The sequence below is a fragment of the Dama dama genome, chromosome 12 (genome assembly GCF_033118175.1).
Source record: "Dama dama isolate Ldn47 chromosome 12, ASM3311817v1, whole genome shotgun sequence".
Lineage (NCBI taxonomy): Eukaryota > Metazoa > Chordata > Mammalia > Artiodactyla > Cervidae > Dama > Dama dama.
In genome coordinates, this window is record NC_083692.1 from 74,803,785 (window position 1) to 74,829,718 (window position 25,934).

The 25,934-nt window shown below is 39.9% G+C and overlaps 1 protein-coding gene and 1 long non-coding RNA gene across 4 annotated transcripts; one reads left to right on the forward strand and one right to left on the reverse strand.

Moving 5' to 3' along the window:
- Positions 1-917: 917 nt before the first annotated feature.
- On the reverse strand, positions 918-6,775 carry LOC133066513 (uncharacterized). 3 transcript variants are annotated; one of them, XR_009695156.1, is made up of 3 exons: positions 6,407-6,775; positions 2,476-2,601; positions 918-1,089 (listed from the first exon to the last, which is right to left on the reverse strand). It is a non-coding gene; the product is annotated as an uncharacterized LOC133066513 (long non-coding RNA). The 3 variants fall into 3 exon arrangements; XR_009695157.1 differs by lacking the exon at positions 6,407-6,775 and adding an exon at positions 5,330-5,351; XR_009695155.1 differs by lacking the exon at positions 6,407-6,775 and adding an exon at positions 4,975-5,005.
- A 123-nt stretch (positions 6,776-6,898) lies between these two features.
- PARP2 (poly(ADP-ribose) polymerase 2) lies at positions 6,899-21,148 on the forward strand. Its single transcript, XM_061157662.1, has 16 exons — positions 6,899-7,035; positions 7,913-8,047; positions 8,372-8,442; positions 9,011-9,061; positions 15,658-15,754; positions 16,170-16,245; positions 17,042-17,144; positions 17,695-17,857; positions 18,125-18,263; positions 19,070-19,133; positions 19,215-19,349; positions 19,601-19,728; positions 19,891-19,990; positions 20,306-20,404; positions 20,629-20,753; positions 20,872-21,148. Exons 1-16 carry the CDS (start codon positions 6,993-6,995, stop codon positions 21,029-21,031), a joined length of 1,689 nt encoding a protein of 562 aa, XP_061013645.1. The 5' UTR covers positions 6,899-6,992; the 3' UTR covers positions 21,032-21,148.
- The last annotated feature ends 4,786 nt before the right edge of the window (positions 21,149-25,934 follow it).

The following is a 25,934-nucleotide window of genomic DNA, read 5'->3' on the forward strand; positions in this document are numbered from 1 at the left end:
GAAACAGACCCACTCATTTTGTTTCCTGTGTCTTCATAGAACAAAAGGTACATTTTATATGTGAACAGATGATTCATAAGGCTTGATATAAACCACAAATTTTTTAATAACTCAGAGATATAATCAGTGTTATTTTACTTGTTCTTGTCGTATACTTGAATACTGCTTTAATTATTCCAAATGTTTTGGATATCAGCAACATGTGAGATTAACTAAGGGAACATATAGGAAGCAAGACACTGCAAAATTTCACCATTTCTTATTGTAAGAGTTTTAACATTGTCCATCTCAAAAGCCCACGTCCAAGTACTCCTTATGGGAAAAACAATTATAGATTGCCTATATACCTTGCCTATTTGTCTCATCTCACAAAAACAAAACCCAGATAGCAAAGGGCCTGGTCTTTGTCTCCGTGGCACATAACACAAAGCCTGCCTGATAGCACATGATGCCTTTCCCAATGTGTGATGCTCCATGCAGGATTTTAGTTATGCTTCATCAAGTGTCATTCCACCACAGAAGACCACTGTACATTTACTGAGTTACTTGGGGAGCTAAAGTAAACATTTTGTAAATATCCCATAGACAATCAATGACCCAGTCATTTTGCTTCCTGTGGAAATAAGTTCTTCAAAGGACAAAAGGTACATTTTACATGTGAACAGATGATTCATGAGGCTTGATACAAAACACAGATTGACACTGAATGAGCTGATGCTTCCATTTTAAGATTATACTATCACTCAGTTTTGCTCAGTTCCATTCCAATTTACTCAATGCCTACTGTGTATCCCACACTACGGGATACAATGGTAATTCAAGGAACCGCCTGTCATTTTTAGATAGAAAAGACACTTATACATGTAAAACAGGATACTTTAAGGCGTCATATCTTAGTCAAAGTTCAAGTACTTGCCTCTATGGTCCCATTAGCCTTTAACCATTCCTACTGAGAATGTCCAAATCAAAGTCTCCTTAATTTTTAGGGGTCTGCAGATGTTATAGAGGTTTTCACACTGCTGCTTCTGGGCTGACACATGTGGTGCTGAAGACCCAGGCTTTCCTTCCTCAGTGGACTCCATCTTCAACCTGAAGCAAAAGGAAAACAATACAGAACTTTGTATCTGAAGTAAATGCTAAACTAATTGCTTGGCAGAGTCATCTTTTAGTGACAGCTCTCTAAGACTGTACTATCAGAACAGGCTCTCAAGTTTTATTTCCCACTTACTGTCAGTTATTTTAGCTAAAAATTCCAATTGTTTTAACCTCTCAGTGCAGGAGGAATCTCTAATTTTCTTGAAGAGACCTCTAGTCTTTCCCATTCTTTTGTTTTCCTCTATTTCTTTGCATTCATCACTGAGGAAGGCTTTCTTATCTCTCCTTGCTATTCTTTGGAACTCTGCATTCAGATGCTTATATCTTTCCTTTTCTCCTTTGCCTTTGAGCTATTTCAAAACCTAAAAGGTGATGCTGTTAAAGTGCTGCACTCTATATGCCAGCAAATTTGGAAAACTCAGCAGTGGCCACAGGACTGGAAAAGGTCAGTTTTCATTCCAATCCCTAAGAAAGGCAATACCAAAGAATGCTCAAACTATTGTACAATTGCACCCATCTCACACACTAGCAAAGTAATGCTCAAAGTTCCCCAAGCCAGGCTTCAACAGTATGTGAACTGTGAGCTTCCAGATGTTCAAGCTGGATTTAGAAAAGGCAGAGGAACCAGGGATCAAATTGCCAACATCCGTTGGATCATCAAAAAAGCAAGAAGAGTTCCAGAAAAACATCTACTTTTGCTTTATTGACTATGCCAAAGCCTTTGACTGTGTGGATCACAACAAACTGTGGAAAATTATTAAAGAGACTGGAATACCAGACCACCTTATCTGCTTCCTGACAAATCTGTATGCACGTCAAGAAGCAACAGTTAGAAGTGGACATGGAAGCACAGTTAGAAGTGGACATGGAACAACAGACTGGTTCCAAATCAGGAAAGGAGTAGGTCAAGGCTGTGCATTGTCACCCTGCTTATTTAACTTATATGCAGAGGACATCATGGGAAATGCTGGGCTGGATGAAGCACAAGCTGGAATCAAGATTGCCAGGAGAAATATCTATAGCCTCAGATACACAGATGACACCTTATGGCAGAAAGTGAAGAAGAACTAAAGAGCCTCTTGATGAAAGTGAAAGAGGAGCTCTCGGCCTTAGCGCCATCTTTTGAGAAACCTCTGCGCCACGAGAGCGAAGTGGAGGAAGAAGCGAATGCACAGGCTGAAGCGCAAAAGAAGAAAGATGAGGCAGAGGTCCAGGTAAACTTGTACACCCATGGAAGCCACAGAAGCAGAAACAAGGGAAGCCAGAGGCCAGGGACGCTGGTACAAATTGTGGACTGCATGCCTACTATCTAGAACTTCTCAATGGATCTGGAACATCTATGGCCATTCTGATCGCCTTGACCACCTTTGAGAGACCTACCTTGCTCGTATCAAAGCCGTCCCTTTTGATCCTTTGCCCTGGACCTGTGATAACTATGGACTAGTTCTCTTCTCAGTTGTGGCTGAATGTAACGTGTACAATAAATCATCTCTTTTGCTGTCTTAGCTGAAGAAAAAAAAAAAAGAAAGTGAAAGAGGAGAGTGAAAAGCTGGCTCAAAACTCAACATTCAGAAAACTAAGATCTTAGCATCCAGTCCCATCACTTTATGGCAAATAATGGGGAAACAATGGAAACAGTTAGAGACTTTATTTTGGGGGACTCCAAATTCACTGCAGATGGTGACTGCAGCCATGAAATTAAAAGATGCTTGCTCCTTGGAAGGAAAGCTATGACCAACCTAGACAGCATATTAAAAAGCAGAGACATTACTTTGCTGACAGAGGTCCATCTAGTCAAAGCTTTGGTTTTTCCAGTGTCACGTATGGATGTGGGAGTTGGACTATAAAGAAAGCTGAGTGCTGAAGAATTGATGCTTTTGAACTGTGGTGTTGGAGGAGACTCTTGAGAGTCCCTTGGACTTCATGGAGATCCAACCAGTCCATCCTAAAGGAAATCAGTCCTAAATATTCATTGGAAGGGCTGATGCTGAAGCTGAAACTCCAATACTTTGGCCACCTGATGCGAAGAACTGACTCATTAGAAAAGTCCCACCTGATGCTGGGAAAGATTGAAGGCAGGAGAAGGGGACGGCAGAGGATGAGATGGTTGGATGGCATCTCCAGTTCGATGGACAAGAGTTTGAGCAAGCTCCAGGAGTTGGTGATGGACAGGGAAACCTGGCATGCTGCAATCCAGGGGGTCACAAAGAGTCGGACACAACTGAGTGACTGAACTCCAGGAGGAATCCACTCAGAGCATATATGAAATAAAAGTAGGAAGATCAGAAACACTGACTAATCATGCAGTTCATCTCAAGAGAACACTATTTCACCCAGTCCTAGTCCCATTGCTGGTGGAGCAAAACAAAAATGAAATAAAAAAATATAGTACCTGAGGGCTTTGAGTCAAAACAGCAGTAAGGAATAACTTCATATTTTATCTATTTCATAATACTCTGCCTTAGAATTTATAAAGCACTGTCCTTATAGTAACTCATTTTGCAAGTACTATATTATCTTTTCCATTTTATAGGTATACAAGCAAGGTTTAAATAAGTGACAGGCAACTTAGCTTAATGGTTAAGATAATAAAGTTGGACAGATCTAGATTTGACTCCTAGATCCATTTGTTGTGACCTGGGGCAAGTTACGCAACTTCTCTAAGCCTCAGATTTCCTTTCCTTAAAATGAGGACAAACACCACCTACCTCTTAGAACTGCTGTGAGGATTAAATTATGTAAAATAGATATAAAATAAGATAAAGCATATCTCCATTGAAAACTAATTTTTCTCCCACTCAACAAAACCTCTAACTGAAAAATTAGTTGTTTCACAAGACATGATCTGGGACTTTTAAGACTTTTTAAAATAAATAGCTTTGGAGGAATTCACAAAGTCTTCCTCTTTTATTTTGCATGTTTACAGTCCCCAATACATTTCCATTTTTCCTAACAATGCTAAAATATGAGCTTACTTGCTCAACACCCTCTACCTGTAAGGATAGCTCACATATTAATGTATATCACTCAAGGTCACTGGGCAAAACTTTTTAGGAGAAAAATAATACCCAAAATGTATTTATTGCTTATATCTAGAAGGTGTGTAACATTTATTATACATCCACTAGTGCTTGGACTTCGTATACTTTGATCTTCAAAAGCTAAGCCTCAAAATGGTTCACTGACTCACCTAAGATCATTGGAGGAGTAGATTGTGGTGTTGGAATTTCATTTAGGCTTGCACTAAGCTAAGGCCCTCATCTTTTTCAGTACATCCTAAGCTTCTGAGAGCACCATCACCACAGTGCTGACATTAAAATTAGGAGCTCCTCCTGAAGCTGGTTAAAATCATCTGACTTCGGAGTTTGCAGTGTCCTCCCAACAAGAAAGATGAACTGCTCTGAGCAAAGACCAGGGCAAAAACAACATCCAATCCAGCTCCCATAAACCCAGTAAAAACCTGAGCCCTGCAGACACAGGAGAATTAAAGCGGACTGGTCTAAACTCCTCTTCCAAGATCTACCCTCTCACTAAAAGAAGTCAAAACTGATTGAGAAAATAACAGTACCTTTTCCCCCAAGCAAAATGAATCCAGGCATTTTGCAGAAACACTATGTACAGGAAACAGAGTCTATTGTTCCTAGGTCACCCTGTCTCAGAAAAGGAAGGCAGACCCGGTCCTGCAGAGGCCCACGTGGAAACAAGCCAGGCAGATCATTTCACTGCCTTCCTCCAATTTCCACACAGCCGAAATCAATCGCTTAGTAGCTCACATACACTCCAAGGCTAGCTGGAAATTAAGGCTGCCACAAGGATATAGTGCCTCAAACTGAAGAGAAATTCAAAACAATTAGGAATCAAAATTAAATGCATACTCACCAGCCCACCACCAAAATGAAAAGAGAGGAAGTGGAGAGACAGGAAGTGACTTTGAGAAGTGACCTCAGAGCCTGATTGGCTAATGATGATTCCCTCCCTCCTTTACCTTAAAAGTGCTGGAAAGATGCAACCTGCCCCCCTACCCCCACCCGCTTCAGGTACCTGTCTCCTTAAGGACCAAAGATGCTACTTGCACCGTTCTTAGATTAAACTTTTTAAACCAAGCTGCCTTTTGAGTTAATATACTTAGCACGGACTAATTCAAGGTATTTACACACATTCTAGTTTAGATGGACCTACTCCAATTTTCATTCTTTTGGGTTAGTAGTCTAGATCTACTCAAGTTACAACTTACCATCAGGGAAATATTCAAGTTAACAAGCTTAGTAAGAAAGATACCGGAAAAAGACAGTCACCTGCAATCCAAGGAGAAAGGCCTTAGAGAAACCAATGCTGCCAACACCTTTACCTTGGGCTTATAGCCTTCAAAATTTTGAGAAAATAAATTTTTCTTGTTTGAGCTATCCAGTCTGTAGTTTTTAGTAATGGCAGCCCTAGCAAACCAATACACTGCGACTTTGAATAAATTACTCACATTTTTCTAGAGTTCAATTTTCTCAGCTGTAAAATATAGACAATAATACCTACCTAACAACAGGGTTGTTGTGAGAATTAAATATATGTAAAGCTTATAGCATTGTTAATGTTGTTTGGTCGCTAACTAGTGTCTGACTCTTTTGCGACCCCTCCTCCCCCCATGGACTGCAGTCTGCCAGGATCCTCTTGGCTTTCTGTCATTAGAGTGGTATCATCTGCATATCTGAGGTTGTTGATATTTCTCCCAGCAGTCTTGATTCCAGGTTGTGAGTCATCCAACCCGTCATTTCCCATGATTACTCTGCATATAAGTTAAATAAGCAAGGTGACAATATACAGCCCTAAAGTACTACTTTCCTATGGGTTCAACCACTGGGTGCGGAAGATTCCTTGGAGAAGGGAATTGCAACCCAGTCCAGTATTCTTGCCTGGAAAAACCCCATGGACAGAGGAGCCTGGAGAGCTATAGTCCATGGGCTAGCAAAGAGTCAGACAGAACTGAGCGACTAACAGTTCACACAACTTCCGTAAGTACTGTATACTTCTTATAGCACCGTTGCTGCTTTTGCTTGTGTGATTACTTGATTAATGTCTGTCCCCAAGACATGAACCATGTCTATTTTGGCTGAACTACCATATTGCCAAAACTCGCCAAGGTGTCCGTTAAATATGTGGATAAAAATCTATATGAAAGTCACCAATACTTGGTTGTTGTTAAAAACGCAGAATCTGAGTTTTAATTCAGAGTGTCTGAAATGGAGCTTGTGGGATATCCCGCGCCCCCACCCATCCCCCACGGTGGCACCCACCCATTCTAAAAATCTGAGTTCATTACCATTCTCTTAGCAGCATTTCGTTAAAAAAGGACGGGCGGGAGAGTAGTCTGAATTGGGTTATGAGGCCCCCACGCGGGGTACCTCACCTCAGCCATTGAACTCACTTCGCTGGCCGTGAGTCTGTTCCAAGCTCCGGCTAAGGAGGCATCCGCCAGGCCCCTCCGCAAGGGCGGGGTCCATGGCATCTCCTGCCCAGTCTACCCTCGCGCGGAGCCCCGTTCTCTGGGAACTCACCTCCCCGAAGCTCAGGGAGGGCCCTGTTAGGGCCGCTCGATGGCCCTAGTCTCAGACCTTCCCAAGGGACATTGGATAGAGTGACTAAGCGCACTCAGTTCGTAGCCCCACTGATGAGCTTCCCGCCGCCCCACGGCGACAGACACGCGCAAAGAGCATTTATAATGCACTCAGACCTAAAGTAACTTGTCGCTTACGGTGACTTCCCATAAGACATTGCGATATGCAAATACTCCAGTGCGTCCCGCCCCTGGCAGTTCCACGCCGGGACGTGCACGCACTACGGTTCCCGCCTTTAGACTGCGCTGGAGATTCCTGGGAGAGGGCTGATGACGTCAGCGTTCGGGCTCCATGGCAGCTCGGCGGCGGGGGACTGCCGGCGGCAGAGCGCGAGGTTCGGAGTGAGCTGTGGGGGCCAGAATCCTGGGAGCGGGGGTTCAGAAAAGGAGCTGTGCCTTCTACTATAGCCCTTCCTAATTCCATCGCTCCCTGAACCAGCATTTGTTTTGTTGCCGAACTTTGACAATTTCGGTTGTCATAGCTTTGGGGGGTTACAAAATTGTGTCTGACCGCCTGTTGACCTGTTACAACTTAGTGCCAACACGGTTTTAAATACCTAATACAAAACAGTCTAAAAAAATTAAGTGTAAGGTGCACCATTATTTTATGTACCATTGAGCAAGGAAAAACGCTTCCAGTTAAAACGTGATTCGCAGCTTATAAATCATCCCTTGTAAAATGCATCCCAGTTTCAGAGATTATAAAATGCAGCTCTTAAAATTGGCTTATGACATATCATACTCTGTGTATTGTGTTCTTAAATGTGTTGTCTTCCTCTGGATTTTTCAGTTAGGGCAACTGAAGTACAAAGAGATGAAATAACTTCTACACTGATTGTCCAGTTAGCAGAGACAGGGCACAGACTCCAGAGCACTCTATTAACTATTTCATACCACCTTTAGTAGTTTGAGGATAGGTATTTGGAGGGTATCGGGGCACAAGTAAGCAGAAAAGATAAGCAGTTTAAGACTGATGCCTGAGGCCATGAACTCACATGATCTGTGAGTTGTTTTGTTTTGTTTGGCTAGAATAGCAGTTCAGGAACTCAGACTGTTTCCTGAGTGGTATGGCAGTTATTATTCCTTTGTAAATTTACAAAACCATCTTAATCTATATTTTTAAAAAGATGTTTTTGCATAGTAGCATCATATTCAGTCTGTACTCATTCTTTCTTTTGCTTCTTTGCCCGTTCTTGCCTATTCTGAATGAAGCTGAAAGAGTTAATAATGGCAAAACAGTTGCAGAAGACCCTCCTCCTGCAAAGAAACTTCGAAAATGTCACAGGGTGAAAAAGGAGCCTGTGGCTGAAGGAAAGGCAGATAATGACCGGACTGAAGACAAGCAAGGTCAGCCCCCGACATACACCAAGGACCAGCAGGAGGGTCCCTGGGAGGGCTGAGGGTGGGAGAGTTCTTTGTTTTTGTTCTTTCAACTCATTTCTTCTTTCCTTGAAGATATAATTAACTTTCTATCTTTTGGACATACCATAGGACTAACCTAGTTTCTCAAAAGCTTTAGTTTCACATATTTTATTATAATAAACTGAGACTTGAGCAGATCAAGTTTGCTTGGGAAGGGCAGAGTGAATTTTGACAGGTTTCTATCTAACCATGACAGCTGTTTTTGCTTCCCATACAAGTAGATATAGTACTTATCTGTCTTCCCCTCAGAGTCTGTGAAGACCTTGCTATTAAAGGGCAAAGCTCCCGTGGACCCAGAGTGCACAGCCAAGGTGGGGAAGGTAAGAGACTCCCACTAATTTCTCAAAGAACCATTGTTCTCATTGGGATTCTTGTCTGGAACATTGCTATTATGTATTTTAGGAATCCTCTCCCAAATTTTTCCAAGGCTAAGAGATGAACAGCATGGGGTTTGGGAGTACTAATCATGGTGTTTTCTAGCATAGTTAACTTATGGAGTTGTCATCAGCTTTCCACACCTCTTTCTCAATTAGAAAATGGTATCATTATCAGTATTCTAATGAGAAACTGTGCACTGGTATGTATGGCATGAGTTACTGATGAATGGGAAAAGGATTTGAAGAATACAGAAGAAAGGCTCCCTCTGGAACAGGTTGCCTTTACTGAGTTAGACTGTTTGTGTTTCTGTAATTACATAAAGGCAACATGTTTTCATTATAGGATTGACAGGTTATGTTTAGAGAAACATACTTTTGCATTTCTTTCCTTGGAAGATGCATTTTGGTAATGTGGGAGAGTGATAGTTTGGGGCATAAAAAATTTAGAACCTCACTTATGATCTCATCAGGGCTGGGAATGTACAAATGTCAGTTTTTTCTTTCTCCCTAGGCCCATGTGTACTGTGAAGGAAATGATGTCTATGATGTCATGCTAAATCAGGTAAAGGAAGAAACTATAAGAATTTCTTCTTAATAATTATTGATGACAGTGTCTCAAAGCCCAGATCTTTAATTCTGAAGTCCCTTTTATTAGCCCCATAATCCCAAATACTCAACTCTACTGCACTCTGCCTAATAGTGGAGTCTCTATAAGAAGCAGATCCCTTAGCAGATTTTATGTCTTTATTGAACCTATGAACCCACTGTTCATATGATTTTGCACATTTCCTGATAAGTTGTTAGTCTTTTTTCTTATGGGCTTTGAGGAACTTTAGGATAGTCCTTCATCTATCATTTAAATTGCTTATATATTTTCAAAATTTTTCATTTTCCTTTTGATTTTCTTTATAGTATACTTTTTGCCCATATTGAAGTTTTAAATTTTTATGTAGTTAAATTAATTTTTTTCTTTTTTAAATTTATTTTTATTGAGGTAACATTGGTTTATTATATAAGTTTCACATGTACAACATTAGATTTCTACTGTGTAGAAATACCTACTACAGGATGCTCACCACCAAAACTTTAGTTCCCATCCATCATACAGTTCTCCATGCTCATCAGAGATATGGGCCTCTAATTTCCTTTTTTTGTGTTCTCCTTGTCTGGTTGTGGTATCAGGATAATGTGGGCCTTGTAAAATGAGTTAGGAAGTATTCCCTCCTCTTCAATTTTTTGGAAGACTTTGAGGAGAAGTATTGAATCCTCTTTGAATGCTTAATAGAATTCACCTGGGAAGCTGTCTTGCCCTGGACTTTTGTTGGGGGGAGGTTTTTTATTACTGTTTCAATCTCTTTACTAGAGTTTGGTCTATTGACATTTTCTATTTCTTCATGATTTAGTCTTGGAACATTGATTCTAAGATTTGTCCATTTCTTCTAGGTTGTCCAGTTGTTGGAATATAGCTAATTATAATATTCTTTTATAATTCTTTGTATTTCTGTGGTACCCATTCTTATTTCTCCTCTTTCATCTCTGCCTTTATCAAAGTTTTACCTCTTTTTTCCTGAGGCTAGTTAAAAGTTTGTCAATTTTATTTATCTTTTCAAACAGCCAGCTCTTAGTTTCATTGATCTTTACTATTATCTTTATAGTCTATTCCTACTCTGATCTTTGTTGTTTCCTACCTTTTACTGACTTTAGGCTGCATTTATTCTTTCCTAGTTCCTTTAGGTGTGAAGTTGGATTATTTATTTGAGATTTTTCTTGTTTCTTGAGGTAGGTCTGGATTGCTTTAAACTTCCCTCTTTGTGCCTCTTTTGCTGCATCCCATAGATTTTGGCATGTCATATTTTCATCTTCAGTATTCTTAATTTCTCCTTCAATTTCTTTGTTGACCTCCTAGTTATTCAGTCATGTATTGTTTAGTAGCACATTGTTCAGTTTCCACATATTTGTGATTTTTCCAGCTTTCTTCTTGTTGATTTCTACATCGTTGTAGAAGTTTCATGCCATGTTATCAGAAAAGACTTTTGATAAGATTTCAGTCTTCTTAAGTGTATTGAAAAGACCCTGATGCTGGGAAAGATTGAGGGCAGGAGGAGAATGGGACGACAGAGGATGAGATGGTTGGATGGCATCACCAACTCGATGGACATGGGTTTGGGTAGACTCCAGGAGTTGGTGATGGACAGGGAGGTCTGGCATGCTGCAGTTCATGGGGTCACAAAGAGTTGGACACGACTGAGCAACTGAACTGAACTGAAGTGTATTGAGACTTGTTTTGTATCTCAACATATTTTTTGAGAAAGTTCCATATGCACTTGAGAAGAATGTTTATTCTGCCATACTTGGATGAGATGTTCTGTACAAATCTATGAAACATCTAATCTAATGTTTCATTTAAGGCTGCTGTTTCCTTGCTGACTTTCTATCCAAATGATCTATCCATTGATGTAATTTGGGTGTTAAAAGTCCCCAACTATTATTGTGTTGCTGTCAGTTTCATCCTTTATGTCTGGTAATAATTGTTTTATATATTTTGGTGCTCCAAAGTTGCATGTGCATATATTGAAAAATGTCTTCTTAATGAATTGTTCCTTTTATCATTATATAATGTCCATCTTTGTCTCTTGTTACCTTTGTTTTTCTTTTTTTTTTTTTTTAATTTATGTATTTGGCTGCACCAGGTCTTAGTTGCAGCACTTCCATCTTCATTGCAGCACGTGGGCTCTTTAGTTGTGACATGCAGGATCTAGTTCCCTGACAAGGGATCAAACCCAAGCCTCCTGCATTGAGATCTCGGAGTCTTAGCCACTGGACCACCAGAAAAGTCGCACTGTTACCTTTTTTTCCTATCTGTATTTTTGTCTGATAGATAAAACAGGCCTTTTAGGGCTTCCCTGATAGCTCAGTTGGTAAAGAATCCACCTGTAATGCAGGAGACCATGGTTCAATTCCTGGGTCGGGAAGATCCACTGGAGAAAGGATAAGCTACCCACTCCAGTATTCTTGGGCTTCCTTTGTGGCTCAGCTGGTAAAGAATCTGCCCGCAATGCAGGAGACCTGGCGTTAATCCCTGGGTTGGGAAGATCCCCCGAAGAAGGAAAAGGCTACCCACTCCAATATTCTGGCCTGGCAAATTCCATGGACTATGAAGTCTATGGAGTCGCAAAGAGTCGGACACAGCTGAGCACCTTTCGCTTTCACTTTGTCTGATAGGAGTGTTGATTACACTCACTTTCTGTTGGCAGCCATTTGCTTGGAGTGTCATCTTTCACCCTTCACTCTGAGCCTATGTTTTTCTTTAAAGCTGAGTAAGTCTCCTGGAGGCAGCATATAGTTAGATCTTATTTTTTAATCCATCCAGCCACCAGTCTTTTGATTGGTGAACCATTTACATTTAGGATGATTATTGATAGATGAAGTCTTACTGTTGCCATTTCATCTTTTGTTTTCTGGTTGTTTGATATCGCCATTGTTTCTTTTTCCTTGTGTTTCTGTTTGCCAGTTTGGTTTGGTGGTTTTCTGTGATATTTTTCTGAGTTTCCTTTTTTTTTACTCTTTGGTATCTCTGCTCTAGATTTATGTTTTGTGGTTACCATGAGGTTTGTATAAACATCTCTTAGATAAAATAGTCCTTCTTCTGCTGATACCATCTTACCTTTATTTGACTCTACAGGTTCCATCCTCTTCCCCTTTTATGTTTTTGTTGTCTCAAATTACTCCTTTTTATGTTGTGTTTCCTTTTTTATAATTTATTTTTTAAGTGAAGGATAATTGCTTTACAGAATTTTGTTTGTTTCTGCCAGACATCTTTATGTTGTGAGTTTCTTACCAAATTGAAGTAGTTATAGTTGTTTTCTCTGTTTTTTTCCCCCCTTTAACCTTTATGCTGTAATAAATTGTTTAAAATCTATTCTGATAGGGTTGCAGTTTTCTGATTCTGTTTATCACCTTACTCAAAGATTTGTGTACTTTTGCTTTTCTGTTACAGATAGAAGAGCTCCTTTCAACATTTCTTGGAAGGCAGGTGTAGTGGTGATGAACTCTCAACTTTTGTCTGGGAAAGCTTTTTTTCTCCTTCATCTCTGAATGATGACTTTGGTGGATATAGTATTCTTGGCTGATAACTTTTATCTTTCAGTATTTTGAGTGTCATTCCAGTTGTTCTTGACCTGTAGAGTTTCTTCTGAGAAATCTGCATATAGCCTAATGAGGATTTCTTTGTAGGTGAGCATCCTTTTTTTTCCCTGGCAGTCTTTTTTTTTTTCCCCCCGGCAATCTTTAAAATTCCTATTTTATCATTGACTTTTGACAGTTTTAATATAATGTGTCCTGGAGAAGATCTTTTTGTATTGAGGCAATTAGGTGTTCTCTTAGCTTCATAGAATGGTACACCAATTTTCTTCTCTAGGTTTGGGAATTTCTCAGCTATTATTTCTTTATATAAACTCTCTGCCCCCTTCTCCCTCTCCTTCTTCTGAAATACCATTACCTAATGTTGCCCTTCCTAAAAGAGTCAGATAGTTCTTATAGAATTTCCTCCTTCTTTTTTTACATCTTAATTCTCTTTCCTAATCTACCTGTGTCTTTTCTAGATTTCTGTATTTGGGCTCACTTATTCTGTCTTTCATATGGTCTTCCCTAATTCCAATGTTTTCTGACACATTATCTTGTTTATTGAGTTCTTCAGCTCCAAAATTTCTGCTTGGTTTTTTATAGAGTTTTAATCTCTTCAGTAAAGTATTCCTCTGGTCATTAATTTTATTCCTGAACTCACTAAACTGCCTTTCTGAGTTTTCTTATAGCTCATTGAGTTTCTTCATGACAGCTATTTTGTATTCTCAATCAGTTAGATCACAATATTCCGTGACTTTGTTTCGTTTCTGGAAAATTGTCATTTTATTTTCGCGATACACTGGTTATTCCTAGTGTTTGATGAAGTGTTCTTCTGCCAGCACATTTGAAGTATGAACACCTTTCTTCTTTAGGTGAAGCTTTTTTTAATCCTGATTTTTAAGGATTCAATAGGTTAGAAATTAGAGGGCTTTCCTTTGCTTTCCAGTAGGTGGCGCTCTAGCACAAGTTGTGGTTGCTCTTATCTGATCTGCCCCTGGTTTATATTTGAGAGCACTTTCCACCCTCTGCCACCTCTGTCAGAGGGCTCAGCTGGTGCCGCCCTATCACTGTTGTGCCTCCAAGGCTGTTGGAGTTTTGCTGCTGCTACTGCCACTGGCATCACCGCCTGGAGCACCAGGGTGGTAGGAGCTTCCATGCATCTGGAATCTCCTAAGTCATAGGCTCCACCTCAGGAGGAAGGGGAGCGAGAAGCCAGGTCGCCTCAGCAGTGCCTCTGAGATCTCTGGTATTGTTGCTTTCAGCCAGGAGCTGCCGGTGAGGGTGAAGGTGCAGGAGCCAGTCATGGGCCCCCGTGGCTCCCGTCATTGCTGCCCCTGCAGCCACGGGGCCAGAGTCACGTGCACCGCAGCACCTTCCGCTGCCGGGTTCTCTGGCAGGACGGGACTGCGGGCAGCTCCTCCACCCCTCCCCTGGTTCCACTTCCTCTGTTCCAGGCCACCCACCTTTAGATGTACAGACGTGTGGAATTTTCTGGCATCCTGGTGTGTGGGCACCTTTGCTGAGCTTTAGATTTTTTACTTTCATAGACTGAAGGGGAGAGATGAAGGGAGCATTTTTTTCTCCATCATGCCACTGACCCCCAGTTTTTTTCTTTTCTATCTTTTCCTCTTTGCTTATTTTTGTTGTTTTGGATAGATACTGGTCATGCTTGGTATTTCCTGAATATGTCTTCATATTTGAATTTATTGATCTGTCATATATACTTCTAACAGCTACATAGAATTCCTCTGTTAACCAGTTTTTTCCCTTGAAATGTCATAAGCAGATTATGCTTATGATAAGGGTCTTAAGGCCCCTTTTTGTTCTACCATTCAGCGAATTTATAATGTGAGCAGGCAAGAAGTAGAACAGGTAACATGCTTAGCAAAGGAGTGATGGCTAACCAGGGCTCGGCTTGCCAGCACAAACTGCTGTTCCCTATCAGGAACTGCTCCCTCTCTCCACTGGAGTAGGTTACTCACGGGATACCTTGTTAGATACTGCTCACATTTTCTCTGAATGTCTCCTGGTCATGTTAGGTATGGGGTAGGTGTGGCAGTGGTTTCTGCCTATCCTTTTTCCCCTCCTAACATTGTCCTACTCTCAACTCATGGTCAAATTGTTGCAGAAGAGAAGCCAAAATTGTAAATAGTACTGTTAAAGAATAAGTTGTCTAAACGAAGAAGCATAATGGTTACAGATCTTAGGGGCATCAAAATTGTTTTCATTTGGAAAATAATGACTGCAAGTGGATTGGGAGCTGGAAAACACATGGCCTCGGGAATATCTATGGAGAGAGGTGAGGCAGGAAGAAACAGAAGGAGCCAGTCAATATAGGATATTTGAGGTTGGGTAGAGGTTTTAAGAAGCTTCCAGCCTTGGAATTCAAAGTATAATATAGAAACCCTTTTCTTCCTTTATTATATCCTTACTCTTTTTTTTTTTTTTTTTTTGAGTTTTAAAATGAATTTATTAAGGAATGGTCCTAGGAAGGCAACAATGTTTGTCATTAAAAAAAAAGTCCTGTTTCTTCATGCTGTATACTAAAGAGGGTACAGAGTTATGAGCTTCTTTATATTGGAATTCTCTGATAGTATAGCACAGAGTAGTCATTTCTGCAATGCTAGAATGATTTTTTTTTAAAAAGTCTCTTCTATGCTTCTCTTCAAAGAGCAATGAACAGTAACAGGATGGCATTTAAAAAGCCATTTCTTTTTTCTATTCATTCTGTAGTACTAGAGCCAGTATTTTTACCATCACAGGCTACAATTTTCACTTTATCCACTTTAATAAGTTCTGTCACCTCTCTGAATTCAACATCATTCAATACAAAAGTCCACACGTTATCACAGAATCTGTATGTTAGAGAGCCCCTGAAGTTGACTATATCCTTACTCTTAACTGAACCTGATTTTCTTGTTCCTTGCTGTCCTTTCCTCATGGCAATTACGGTAACCTTTGACCAAGAGTCATTGGTTTATGTGGCTTCCACTTGCAAACCTCTGTCCTTTTATGTTCATATTTCTCTTATCATAGACCAATCTCCAGTTCAACAACAACAAGTATTATCTGATTCAGCTGTTAGAAGATGATGCCCAGAGAAACTTCAGTGTTTGGATGAGATGGGGCCGAGGTAATTACTTTTACTGTGGATTTTGTGAGTTGTTATTTAGAGAGCCAGAAGCAGTTTAGTGAGTAGCCGAAGGATTCTCTGGGTTTCGGTTGGTGTAGTGGAATTTCTGTAACCTGAGAAAGGCTTAGGAATCAAATTGTACTGCTTGAAATTGGGGCATGGCAGGCATCCTCATTAGTACTGGAAAAACTAAGAGCAGCCTGTTAAGGCTGAGAACTCTATTGCGATTGGGCTGCAAGTGCTGCTCAGAGACAACACTAAGCCCTAAGCCCTTTCATCTTTTCCTTCTTTCCTTCCTGCCTGTTTGTGAGATGCTAAGTGGAGAGACCTTAGAGATCTGGCTTGTTCCTGTCAGGGAACTCTTCTTGGGTTGAGGGGGCAGGGAACCATCTTACACGTGGCGTTTACTTTGCAGTTGGGAAGACAGGGCAGCACAGCTTGGTGGCTTGTTCCGGGGACCTCAACAAGGCCAAGGAAGTCTTTCAAAAGAAGTGAGTGCCAAGAAATGAGTACAAAATAATATCTTTCATCTTCTTGGATATATCTTCTTTAGGAATTTCATCATAAGTGTGAGCTGGCTTAAATGATAATGTCTTTTCACTGTGACACCGTGTGACTGGAGCACCACTGGAACAACACTATCTTTAGATAGTGATTAAATCACTTGGAACCAGAAATTGACTAAAATCTGCAGAAGCTAACATATTCAGCACATGACCAACAAATTAGGAAATTTGGAGAGAATGAGATGAGACTGTTCAGCTACAGTTTAGAAAAGTATGGGCCTTCCTTGGTGGTCCAGTGGCTATGACTCCATGCTCCCAGTGCAGGGGGCCCTTGGTTGATCCCTGGTCAGGGAACTAGATCCCACATGCCACAACTAAGAGTCCGCATGCCATAACTAAGGGTCCCACATGCAGTAACCCGGCACAGCCAAATAAATAATTTTTTTTTTAATTGCTTTACTATGATATGAAAAACTTTCTGGAGTCCCTGGGAATGTTTCTTTCAGAGGAAAGGATTGGATAGTAATCTTTTGTCTTAAATCTCAAAGACTTTAGTGATGTTTGAAGCCTTTGGGAAAACTTCAGTGACCTTTTTTACCATTTTTTGTTCCCTTTTTCTCTAGAGCTTTTCTGTCCATTCAGGGTCCTAATTTAGAATCCAGATTTATGGAATATCAATGGTGTAAGAAATAAAAAGTTTTAGAGATATTCTTAGGAAAAAGCACATCCCTAGTAGTAGACCCTTATTTGTAAGATTTTCTCATCAACTTGAACTCTACAGATTCCTTGACAAAACAAAAAATAATTGGGAGGATCGTGAGAAGTTTGAGAAGGTGCCTGGAAAATATGATATGCTACAAATGGACTATGCCAGTAATACACAGGTAAACTCTGACTGTATGTTTAGGGAAAAATTATTTCCTCTTAACCAGAGTGAAGTCTATAGAGTGACTTGGATGAGGTCTTAGTCTCTTTTACTTATTAAAGTCCTTATAAAATCTTAGGTTCTTAAAAAAAAGTTGTTTTTTGTTTAATTTAATTTTGAATGCTGAGGGACAACCAAGATGCTTTCCTGAAAGGATCTTTCCTGAAAGCTGTCACAAATTTTTCATACTTGAAAAATGGAAAAACCAGTCTTTTTAAGGTGAGAAGATTTGAGATACAATAGCTGTCTTTACAAACTTAATGACATCATATTAGGAGGACCTTGTAGAACTTATTCTGAGTGTTTAACTGTGGGAGGCAGAAGTAAGACTAGAAGGTGGAAGTCACACTGAGTAATATAACTAGGTTTATAATGGGATGGGCCTACTTTCAAGCAAAAGCTGGTATTCATCTGCCAGTGATGTTGTACAGCCAGTCCTTGCAAGGAACATACAATAAATCTTTTCAGATTCTATTATTTTCCTTTTTTTTTTTTTTTTTGAGCTATAGAAGGAAGAGGAAACAAAGAAAGAGAAATATCTTAAATCCACCTTGAAACTGGAGTCACAGCTAGATCTTCGTGTACAGGAGCTGATAAAGTTGATCTGTAATGTCCAGGCCATGGAAGAGATGATGGTAGAAATGAAATATGATACCAAGAAAGCTCCACTTGGTAGGACTTCAGATTCCATCCTACATGCTCACTTAATATTCTTAGTTCATTTAACAGGATATTTTATCACCATCATGAGTTAAAGCTTGCTGATATTACTGAGTAAAGGAAGAGAGAATTGGGGTGAGAAGTTGTATGGGGGTGGGGGGGCGGAGGAAGAGCAATTTTGAAAGTTGAAAGGTGAGAGTCTTTGTTGGGCAGGGTCATAAATACAGTTTCCAGGATGGGCCTGTAGTTGTGGAGTCTGATCTCTGTCTGGGTCTGCAGGGAAGCTGACAGTGGCACAAATCAAGGCAGGTTACCAGTCTCTTAAGAAGATTGAGGATTGCATTCGGGCTGGCCAGCATGGACGAGCTCTCGTGGAAGCATGCAATGAATTCTACACCAGAATCCCACATGACTTTGGGTATGGCCTGTGCTGTTACTTCACTTTGGTGTTCTGCCCAACAATATCCTCTACATCACTCAGCAGAAATTATCATCTTTTTAATTTTTCATTTCCAAGGAAATGACCATCTTGAGTAGATACACAGCCAATATGATTTATAAATAACCTATTTAATCAATTTACCAGTATGGGATACAATCTCCTGCCTTGATTTACAACCATATTCTCTGACCAAGCGGAAGTTACCAACTCTAGGCAGAGTGGGTCTAGCCATCCAGCCAGCATCTAAAACACCTTCAGGCATATCACCCAATTCTATAAGGTGACTAACACACCAACACTATTTCTGTGAACTCAAATGATATTAGGTTTATAAAATATATTTTATTTTCATTGATTCTGCATTCTGTTGCTTACTTTATTTTTATTCCTCTATTGCTTTATAGAGGCCTGTGACCTAGAGATAACCCTGAGTGGTCAACAGGTGTATTTCTACCTGTGTATTTCCAGATAGGACTTCATCCAAACTGTTCCTTATTGATGTCAGTACATCTTATTTTTTAAAAACTCTCATAAAAAAGAATTTTAACTCTATAGTCTCACAGGTCAAAGTCTATGTAGTTTGTTTTATCCTACTCAGAATATATACATAATATCTCTTTATGTATTTGAAAGTTAAAAATCTCATACAGATCTCTTTCAAACGGAAAACCACAGTTGTTATACCTATTTTCTAAAGGACCTATCTTTAGTCTGTGTTTTTGGTCATATGCCTTTTGACCACACATCAGAGAATTAATTATTGGCTATATCTCTGCCCTTAGACTCCGTACCCCTCCATTAATCCGGACAGAGAAAGAACTGTCAGATAAAGTACAACTACTGGAGGTGAGATACGTGTGGATTGGAAAGTATTAAATCCCTTGTCCCAGGTTTCTCCCACATTGATTATCTGTCTCATCTTGTCAGGCTTTGGGAGACATTGAAATTGCAATTAAACTGGTGAAGACAGAACTGCAAAGCCCGGAGCACCCATTGGACCAACATTACAGAAAACTACAGTGTGCCTTGCACCCTTTAGACCATGAGAGTTATGAGTTCAAAGTAAGAAAAATGATCATTTATTTTCACCATTAAGATCCACCCTCCCCATGCCACTGTTCTCTGACTGCAACTGGTTAAGAGAAAACTTTAGGGCAGAATTTCTGTTTACTAAGAATTGGGAAGGTAAGGCTCTTTCTGGCTGCCCTTGTGAGACCACTTAGGCCAATTTATACAAGAAGCCCAAGGTTCTTCAGTTCAGCCTGGTCTCTTATCGAGTCCATGTCAGCTTTGTCTTTCATTCTTTTTCACAGGTGATTTCCCAGTACCTACAGTCTACCCATGCTCCCACACACAGTGACTATACCATGACCTTGCTGGATGTCTTTGAAGTTGAAAAGGAAGGTGAAAAAGAAGCCTTCAGAGAGGACCTTCATAACAGGTCTCCATTTAACTTTTGGTTTGGGAAGACAGTCCCTTGCCTGAAGTGCAGTTAGGGAACTCATAATGAAGGATAGCCCAGACAGCTGTTGGCTTTTTGATGCTTATGGCCTGTGTTTGTAGGAGAGCAAGAGAGAGTGCAATAATACTGGCTTTTCCTTAGGATGCTACTCTGGCATGGCTCCCGGCTGAGTAACTGGGTGGGAATCCTGAGCCACGGGCTTCGAATCGCCCCGCCTGAGGCTCCCATCACAGGTTACATGGTGAGTGGAAATTGGAACCCTTTTTTTTTTCTAGATTAGGATTAAGTGGTGACATCCCTAAGAATTAAACCAGCTCACTCATAACCCTGGCATTTACTGTGACCCTCCTTTCTTAAATTCCTAAAGATATCTCACCTTTCCGCCCAGAAAGCAGAGATTCATCGATGCTTCTGCCTCCTCTTGGAACAGAATTGTGAGAGGAAATGGAAAAGGGTCTATATTGTGTTTAAGATAGTAGAACACAGGGTAGTGCTATGAGCCTTTCTTGTAACACACTGGGTTAGGCAGTTGACCTTGTTTATTTATATATTTCAGTTCGGAAAAGGAATCTACTTTGCTGACATGTCTTCCAAGAGTGCCAATTACTGCTTTGCCACTCACCTAAAGGATACGGGGCTGCTGCTCTTATCAGAGGTAAGGCAGGAACACACCTATGATCTCTAGTTTATTATTAGTTCCTAATTTTCCAAAGAGAAAAGACTGGCCACAGAACCAAGAGGTTCACCTGGGAGAACTTGAGAGGGAAGCCGGACACATTTTCCGTTGCATTCCGTTCTGCTGGAATAGAAGAAAATACTGATAGGGTTTTCTGTTTGGCTTTAGAGGATGTGGTCATTTAAAGATGTTTCACTTTGCAGGTAGCTCTGGGTCAGTGTAATGAGCTACTCGGGGCCAACCCAGAGGCAGAAGGATTACTTCAAGGCAAACACAGCACCAAGGGGCTGGGCAAGATGGCTCCCAGTCCTGCGCGCGCCATCACCTTGTAAGTACTCCCAGGCCGGAGGGCCAGACACCTCCTTTGGGCCAGATAAGACTCCACTTTCTCTATTCCAGCTTTTGAACCAGAGGCAAATGTTGACACACTGCCTTCCATTTGGCAGGAATGGGAGCACAGTGCCATTAGGACCAGCAAGTGACACAGGAATTCTGAACCCGGAGGGCTATACCCTCAACTACAACGAATTTATCGTCTATAACCCCAACCAGGTCCGTATGCGATACCTTCTAAAAGTCCGATTTAATTTCCTGCAGCTGTGGTGACTGTTGACATTAAAGATATGATAAACCAGAGAAGATATGACCTTCAAGCAAGAAAACAGGCAATGTTGTACTTTTGATTTTTCTCATATTTTCTGTAATAAAGATAGTACACATCTATCACTGGCTTCTTGGGTGTTTACTTCTGCAAACACATGTTTCTTCTGATGTTAGTAGACAGAAAGTAAAGCTTCTCTACATATCCCACAGCTAGCTGCAGGTTACTCAGGATTCTGTTCTTTCATAGAATAGCCTCCTCTGTGCAATGAGGGAGACTAATGGAGATTAAAGCTTTTCCTCATTTAACACAGTTTTTCTGCAAACTAGAGTTTGTTGGGTAATATTATAGGAAGGGTAGAGGCAGCAAACGAAATTGTTTCCCATGCAAATCTTCTCACTTGCCTTTTTCCCCTGTTTACCATCTACACACCTGGCCTCCCGCCACTTAGCATCCTAGATCTCAGCAGATGTCCAACATTTGGGGAAGCACTTGGGGGACTGTCACTAAGCTTAAATAGATCTCAGGGAGCAAGAGTGAGACGTAGAATGATTTTGATGTACCCCCCATCTAAGAAGTACCAAAGTCAAATCCAGAGGCTTCTTGACTATTTGTAAACACATGCAACACAGACAAACACATATAACATACTTCTAGTAACAGTGAAGGTTATTTAAATGAAAACAGTAGCTTATAACTTTTTAGAGACCAGATTACGAATATCTATCAAAAATTTTAAATATACATACCCTTTGACCTAAATTAAGATACACATGTTTACATAGATGATGTTACTGCAGAATTGTTATATACAAAAGCCATAAAAAAGGAACTGGTTAAATGCATTCTCTCTTTAAGAAAACACAGGTGGAAATCTTGTGACCTTGGATTAGGCAATAGTTTCTGAAGACTGGACATCAACAGCACACTTAACCAAAGGAAATAATAGTCTTCACCAACATTTGAAACTTTTTCTCAAATAACAAGTATCATTTCTAGGAATATATGTCTCTTCTATGATTTATATTCTCATAGTTCCCTTGATTCTGACATACTTTTTCCCTCCAAAGTTGAAGCTTTTGTTAATCAAAGGACAGTGTCAAGAAAGTGAAAGGACAATCTAAAATAGGAGAAAATATTGTCAAGTCATAATCCAATGAGGATCTAGTATCCAGAATATATAAAAAACTTAAAATTCAGCAATAAAAAGATAAATAACTCAGTTAAAAATCAGAATTTGAAGAGAAATTTCTCCAAAAAAGAAACAACAAATGCCCAATAATAAACACATGAAAAGATGCTCAACATTATTAAACATTAAGGAAACAAAACCATGAGCTACCACTTGACAAACACTAGAAGGGCTACAATTAAAATGACCAACAATAACAAGTAGTGGTGAAGATGTGAATGAATCAGAGCCCTCACATGTTACTGGTGAGAATGTAAAGTAGCACAGCTTCTTTGGAGAATAGTTTGGCAGTTCCTCAAATGGTTAAACATATAGTTACTATGTGATCTTCCAATTCTACCAATTATACCTGAGTATATAACTAAGAGAATTAAAAAGAAACGTTTATACAGAAACTTGCACATGACTGTTGATAGCAACATTGTAATAGCCAAAAAATGGAAATAACCAGAATGTCTATCCATTGATGAGTGGATGAACACCGTATGGTTTATCTATACAATGGAATATTATTGTGTTATTTGTTCTATTTTACTATTATATTATTATAAAATGGAATAAAGTATTGATATATGCCACAAAATGGGTGAACCTTGAAAACATGCTAAGTGAAAGAAGCCACATAGAAGGCCACTGTATGATTCCATTTATCTGAAATGTCTTGAATAGGCAAATCCATAAAGATAAAAAGTAGATGAGCAATTGCCACTAGCTGAAAGAACCAGTGAAAGGGGAGTGATTGCTAATGGGCACAATGTTTCTTTTGGGGGGGTGATGAAAATGTTCTGGAATTAGTGGTGATAGTTGCAGTGTTGGAATATACTAGAAAACATTGAATTGCACACTTTAAAGGGGTAAAAATGAATTATCTCAAAAATGCTGTGCTGAATTTCTGTGATATATATTTTTCTTTTATAAATAGTGGCCAGAAAAAGTTGCACTGATACATACATACTATGATGTTTGAGTAATAAAATACAGCAGGCTCCCCTAGATAGTCCATACTGATATGTGAATGACTCAACCAACATATAAATAAGTGGGGAAGAAGGGATAAATATTTCTTTCAGAAGAATTTCAATTAATATAGAAGGGGGAAATAGAAAATCATCACTAGAAAATCACAGTAATAATTGCTCATGGATGAATATTAAAAAATCAATGAAACAGCATATTTGCATAGTCTAAAAAAAACTTACCTCAAAATGTATTGATTTTGTGGCAATTATCAGATTCTCTGATATATCTCCCCCTTAGTGGTTTAGTCCCCTTCCCCTTGAGTGTGAGCTAAACTTAATGACTTGCTTCTAACAAACAGATGAAAATGGTACAGTAAGAGAAATATCTGGCAAATATCACCTCAGCTTTAAAAATGATCAAGGTTAACATCACTAGTAATAAGTCATGTTGATATGATTGCTTTTGATATGATATAACAAGAAGGGCACATCATCTCTTGTATTCTTCCCTTAAATTCATAATTTTAATCTATTCATGAGAAAAAAACAGCAAAGCCAAACTGAGAGATTCTACAAAACACCTGACCAGAACTCTCCAAAAATGTGAAGACTGGGAAGTCTGAGAAAGTGGCACAGCTGCAGGATTAGACTAAGCAGCCATGATGACTAAATGCAATGTGGTATTCTGGATTGGACCCCGGAACAAAATAATGACATTAGTGGAAAAATCCACATCTGTATCCAAATTAATAATATTATATCAACATTAATTTCTTGGTTATGTAAGATGTTAACAGAGGAAGCCGAGTGAAGAAGGGTATGTGAGAAGATTCTCTGTAAATCTTAAATGATCTTTTTTTTTAAGGACTAAAAGTCATTCTACTGGAAAAAGCATCAACACAGGTTCTTTGGGGGATGACTGTGTCTGGTTCCCAGTTCTCCGCCCAGGTACATGGTAGGATGATACTTCCCTCCCCTTTGACACTCGTAGAACCATGTGACTTGCTTTGCTCACATATATAAAATATGAGTGGAAGCCATGTTTCATTTCCAGGTAGAAGATTTAGCAGCAACAAGTGGTTTTTTTCCTTTTTTAATAAAATGCTATCAGTTCCTCATATTTATTATTTTTAACTGAAGAACAGAGTCCAGGTTTCATCTGACATTAAATATATTCCAATAATCTTGCCTGGGAAATCCCATGGACAGAGGAGCCTGGCAGGCTACAGTCCATGGGGTCAGACATGACTGAAATGACTTAGCACACGTGCAGGAGAAGAGACTGTTCCAGTGTGCGACGATCCTACAGTCCAGTGACTGTCATTGTGGAACTCATCACAATCCTGAAATTCTCTTCTCTAGGAACTCAGAAAATATTTAAGGTAGGGACTTCCCTGGTGGTCCAGTGGTTAAGACTCTGGCCTTTCACTGCAGGGAGCCCATGTTCAATCCCTGGTCCAGAAACTAAGGTCCCACAAGGCCAAAAAATAAAATATAATAATAATTTTTAATGTCCTCTTTATTTAAAATAATACTTTAAAAATATTCAGCGTAAAACCCAAGCTGATTGTCCTTTCAACTCCCTTGGGTGCATATTTACTGTTACCTAGAGTCTGTTCTTGTCTTCACTCACAGCAGTTATACTTTGGCCTCACTGTATATCTTCAAGAAAGAACACGCCCTTCATGTGGACCTGGCCAATAAGACCGAGTCTTAACTGAGCAAGTAGACTTTACTTTCTCCAGCCCCATACCTCCAGATTCAGCTGGGGAACTTTGATAGAATTTTTAGAACTTGGAAGACAGACATCTAGGGCTTCCTCCTGTCCTTGGCCCATGCTTTCAGGGGAACAAAAGGCAAAGATTGAAACCATCGACTTTCTGGATGATGCTGTGTCACGGTTCTCTGAGCATTTCTGGGTAGTATTATGAATCATAGGTTTCAAATTACCTTAACTTGGACTTCCAGTCACAAGGTACAGTGGAACAGGTGGTCTAGAAGGCATATTTAGAGCCCTTGCATGAGGCACATGAGAAATGATAGAAGCATGACCTATAATTAAGACATCAGCTGTTGGCACTCCTCATGTCTTTATCCTTAGGATGAGGAAGAATATGAGGCTTTGGTAAAAATAAGATAAAATTCTTCAGGTGATTTCAGAGCAAAGTAAGAACAAAACTGGGTACCCCTCGACTCCCTAAATCCTGAAAACTCTACATCAGAGGGGCAGTGGTATTTCTCTGAAAGAACCCTACAAACCCAGGATAAAATCCTGTAATAGCACTAGCTTATCATATACAAGTCCTCAAATTCTTGGACACAGAAGATCCTAAACCCTTCCATAACCCTTAGAAAGAAAGGGACTCAGGTAACTTCCTCTACCATAAAACAGATGATAAGAATACAAGGTTGGAGAACTTTTACCTAAGAGGGTCACAGTTCACAACTAGTCTGTGTGTATGCACTGTTTCACCTTTCAACTCATTTTAATCTTTGTGACCTGCAATTTGAAAGATGACCATTTTGTGATCTCTTCCAAGAAGGCAAATTACTATACTGACTAATGCTTGCAAGTCAAGTGGCTGCCGCGGGTCCATTAGTGTCTATGAAAGCCAGGAGACTCACTCTGCTCTCAGTATCCTGGCTTCTCACCTTTCACCTGGGCTGTTGGCTCTGAGTAGACGGGCTGTTTCTCTGAGAGGAAACTAGTGGTGTCCTGGTTCAATCCTAGTTCTTTCCCAGTGCCCTAGACAGGAG

Bases quoted from the DNA above. Each gene is read 5' to 3' on its own strand.
- PARP2 (XM_061157662.1), top strand. From the start codon at position 6,993: ATGGCAGCTCGGCGGCGGGGGACTGCCGGCGGCAGAGCGCGAG. The intron at 8,443-9,010 runs GTAAGAGACTCC...CTTTCTCCCTAG, and splicing joins GCACAGCCAAGGTGGGGAAG to GCCCATGTGTACTGTGAAGG. The intron at 19,350-19,600 runs GTAAGAAAAATG...TCTTTTTCACAG, and splicing joins ATGAGAGTTATGAGTTCAAA to GTGATTTCCCAGTACCTACA.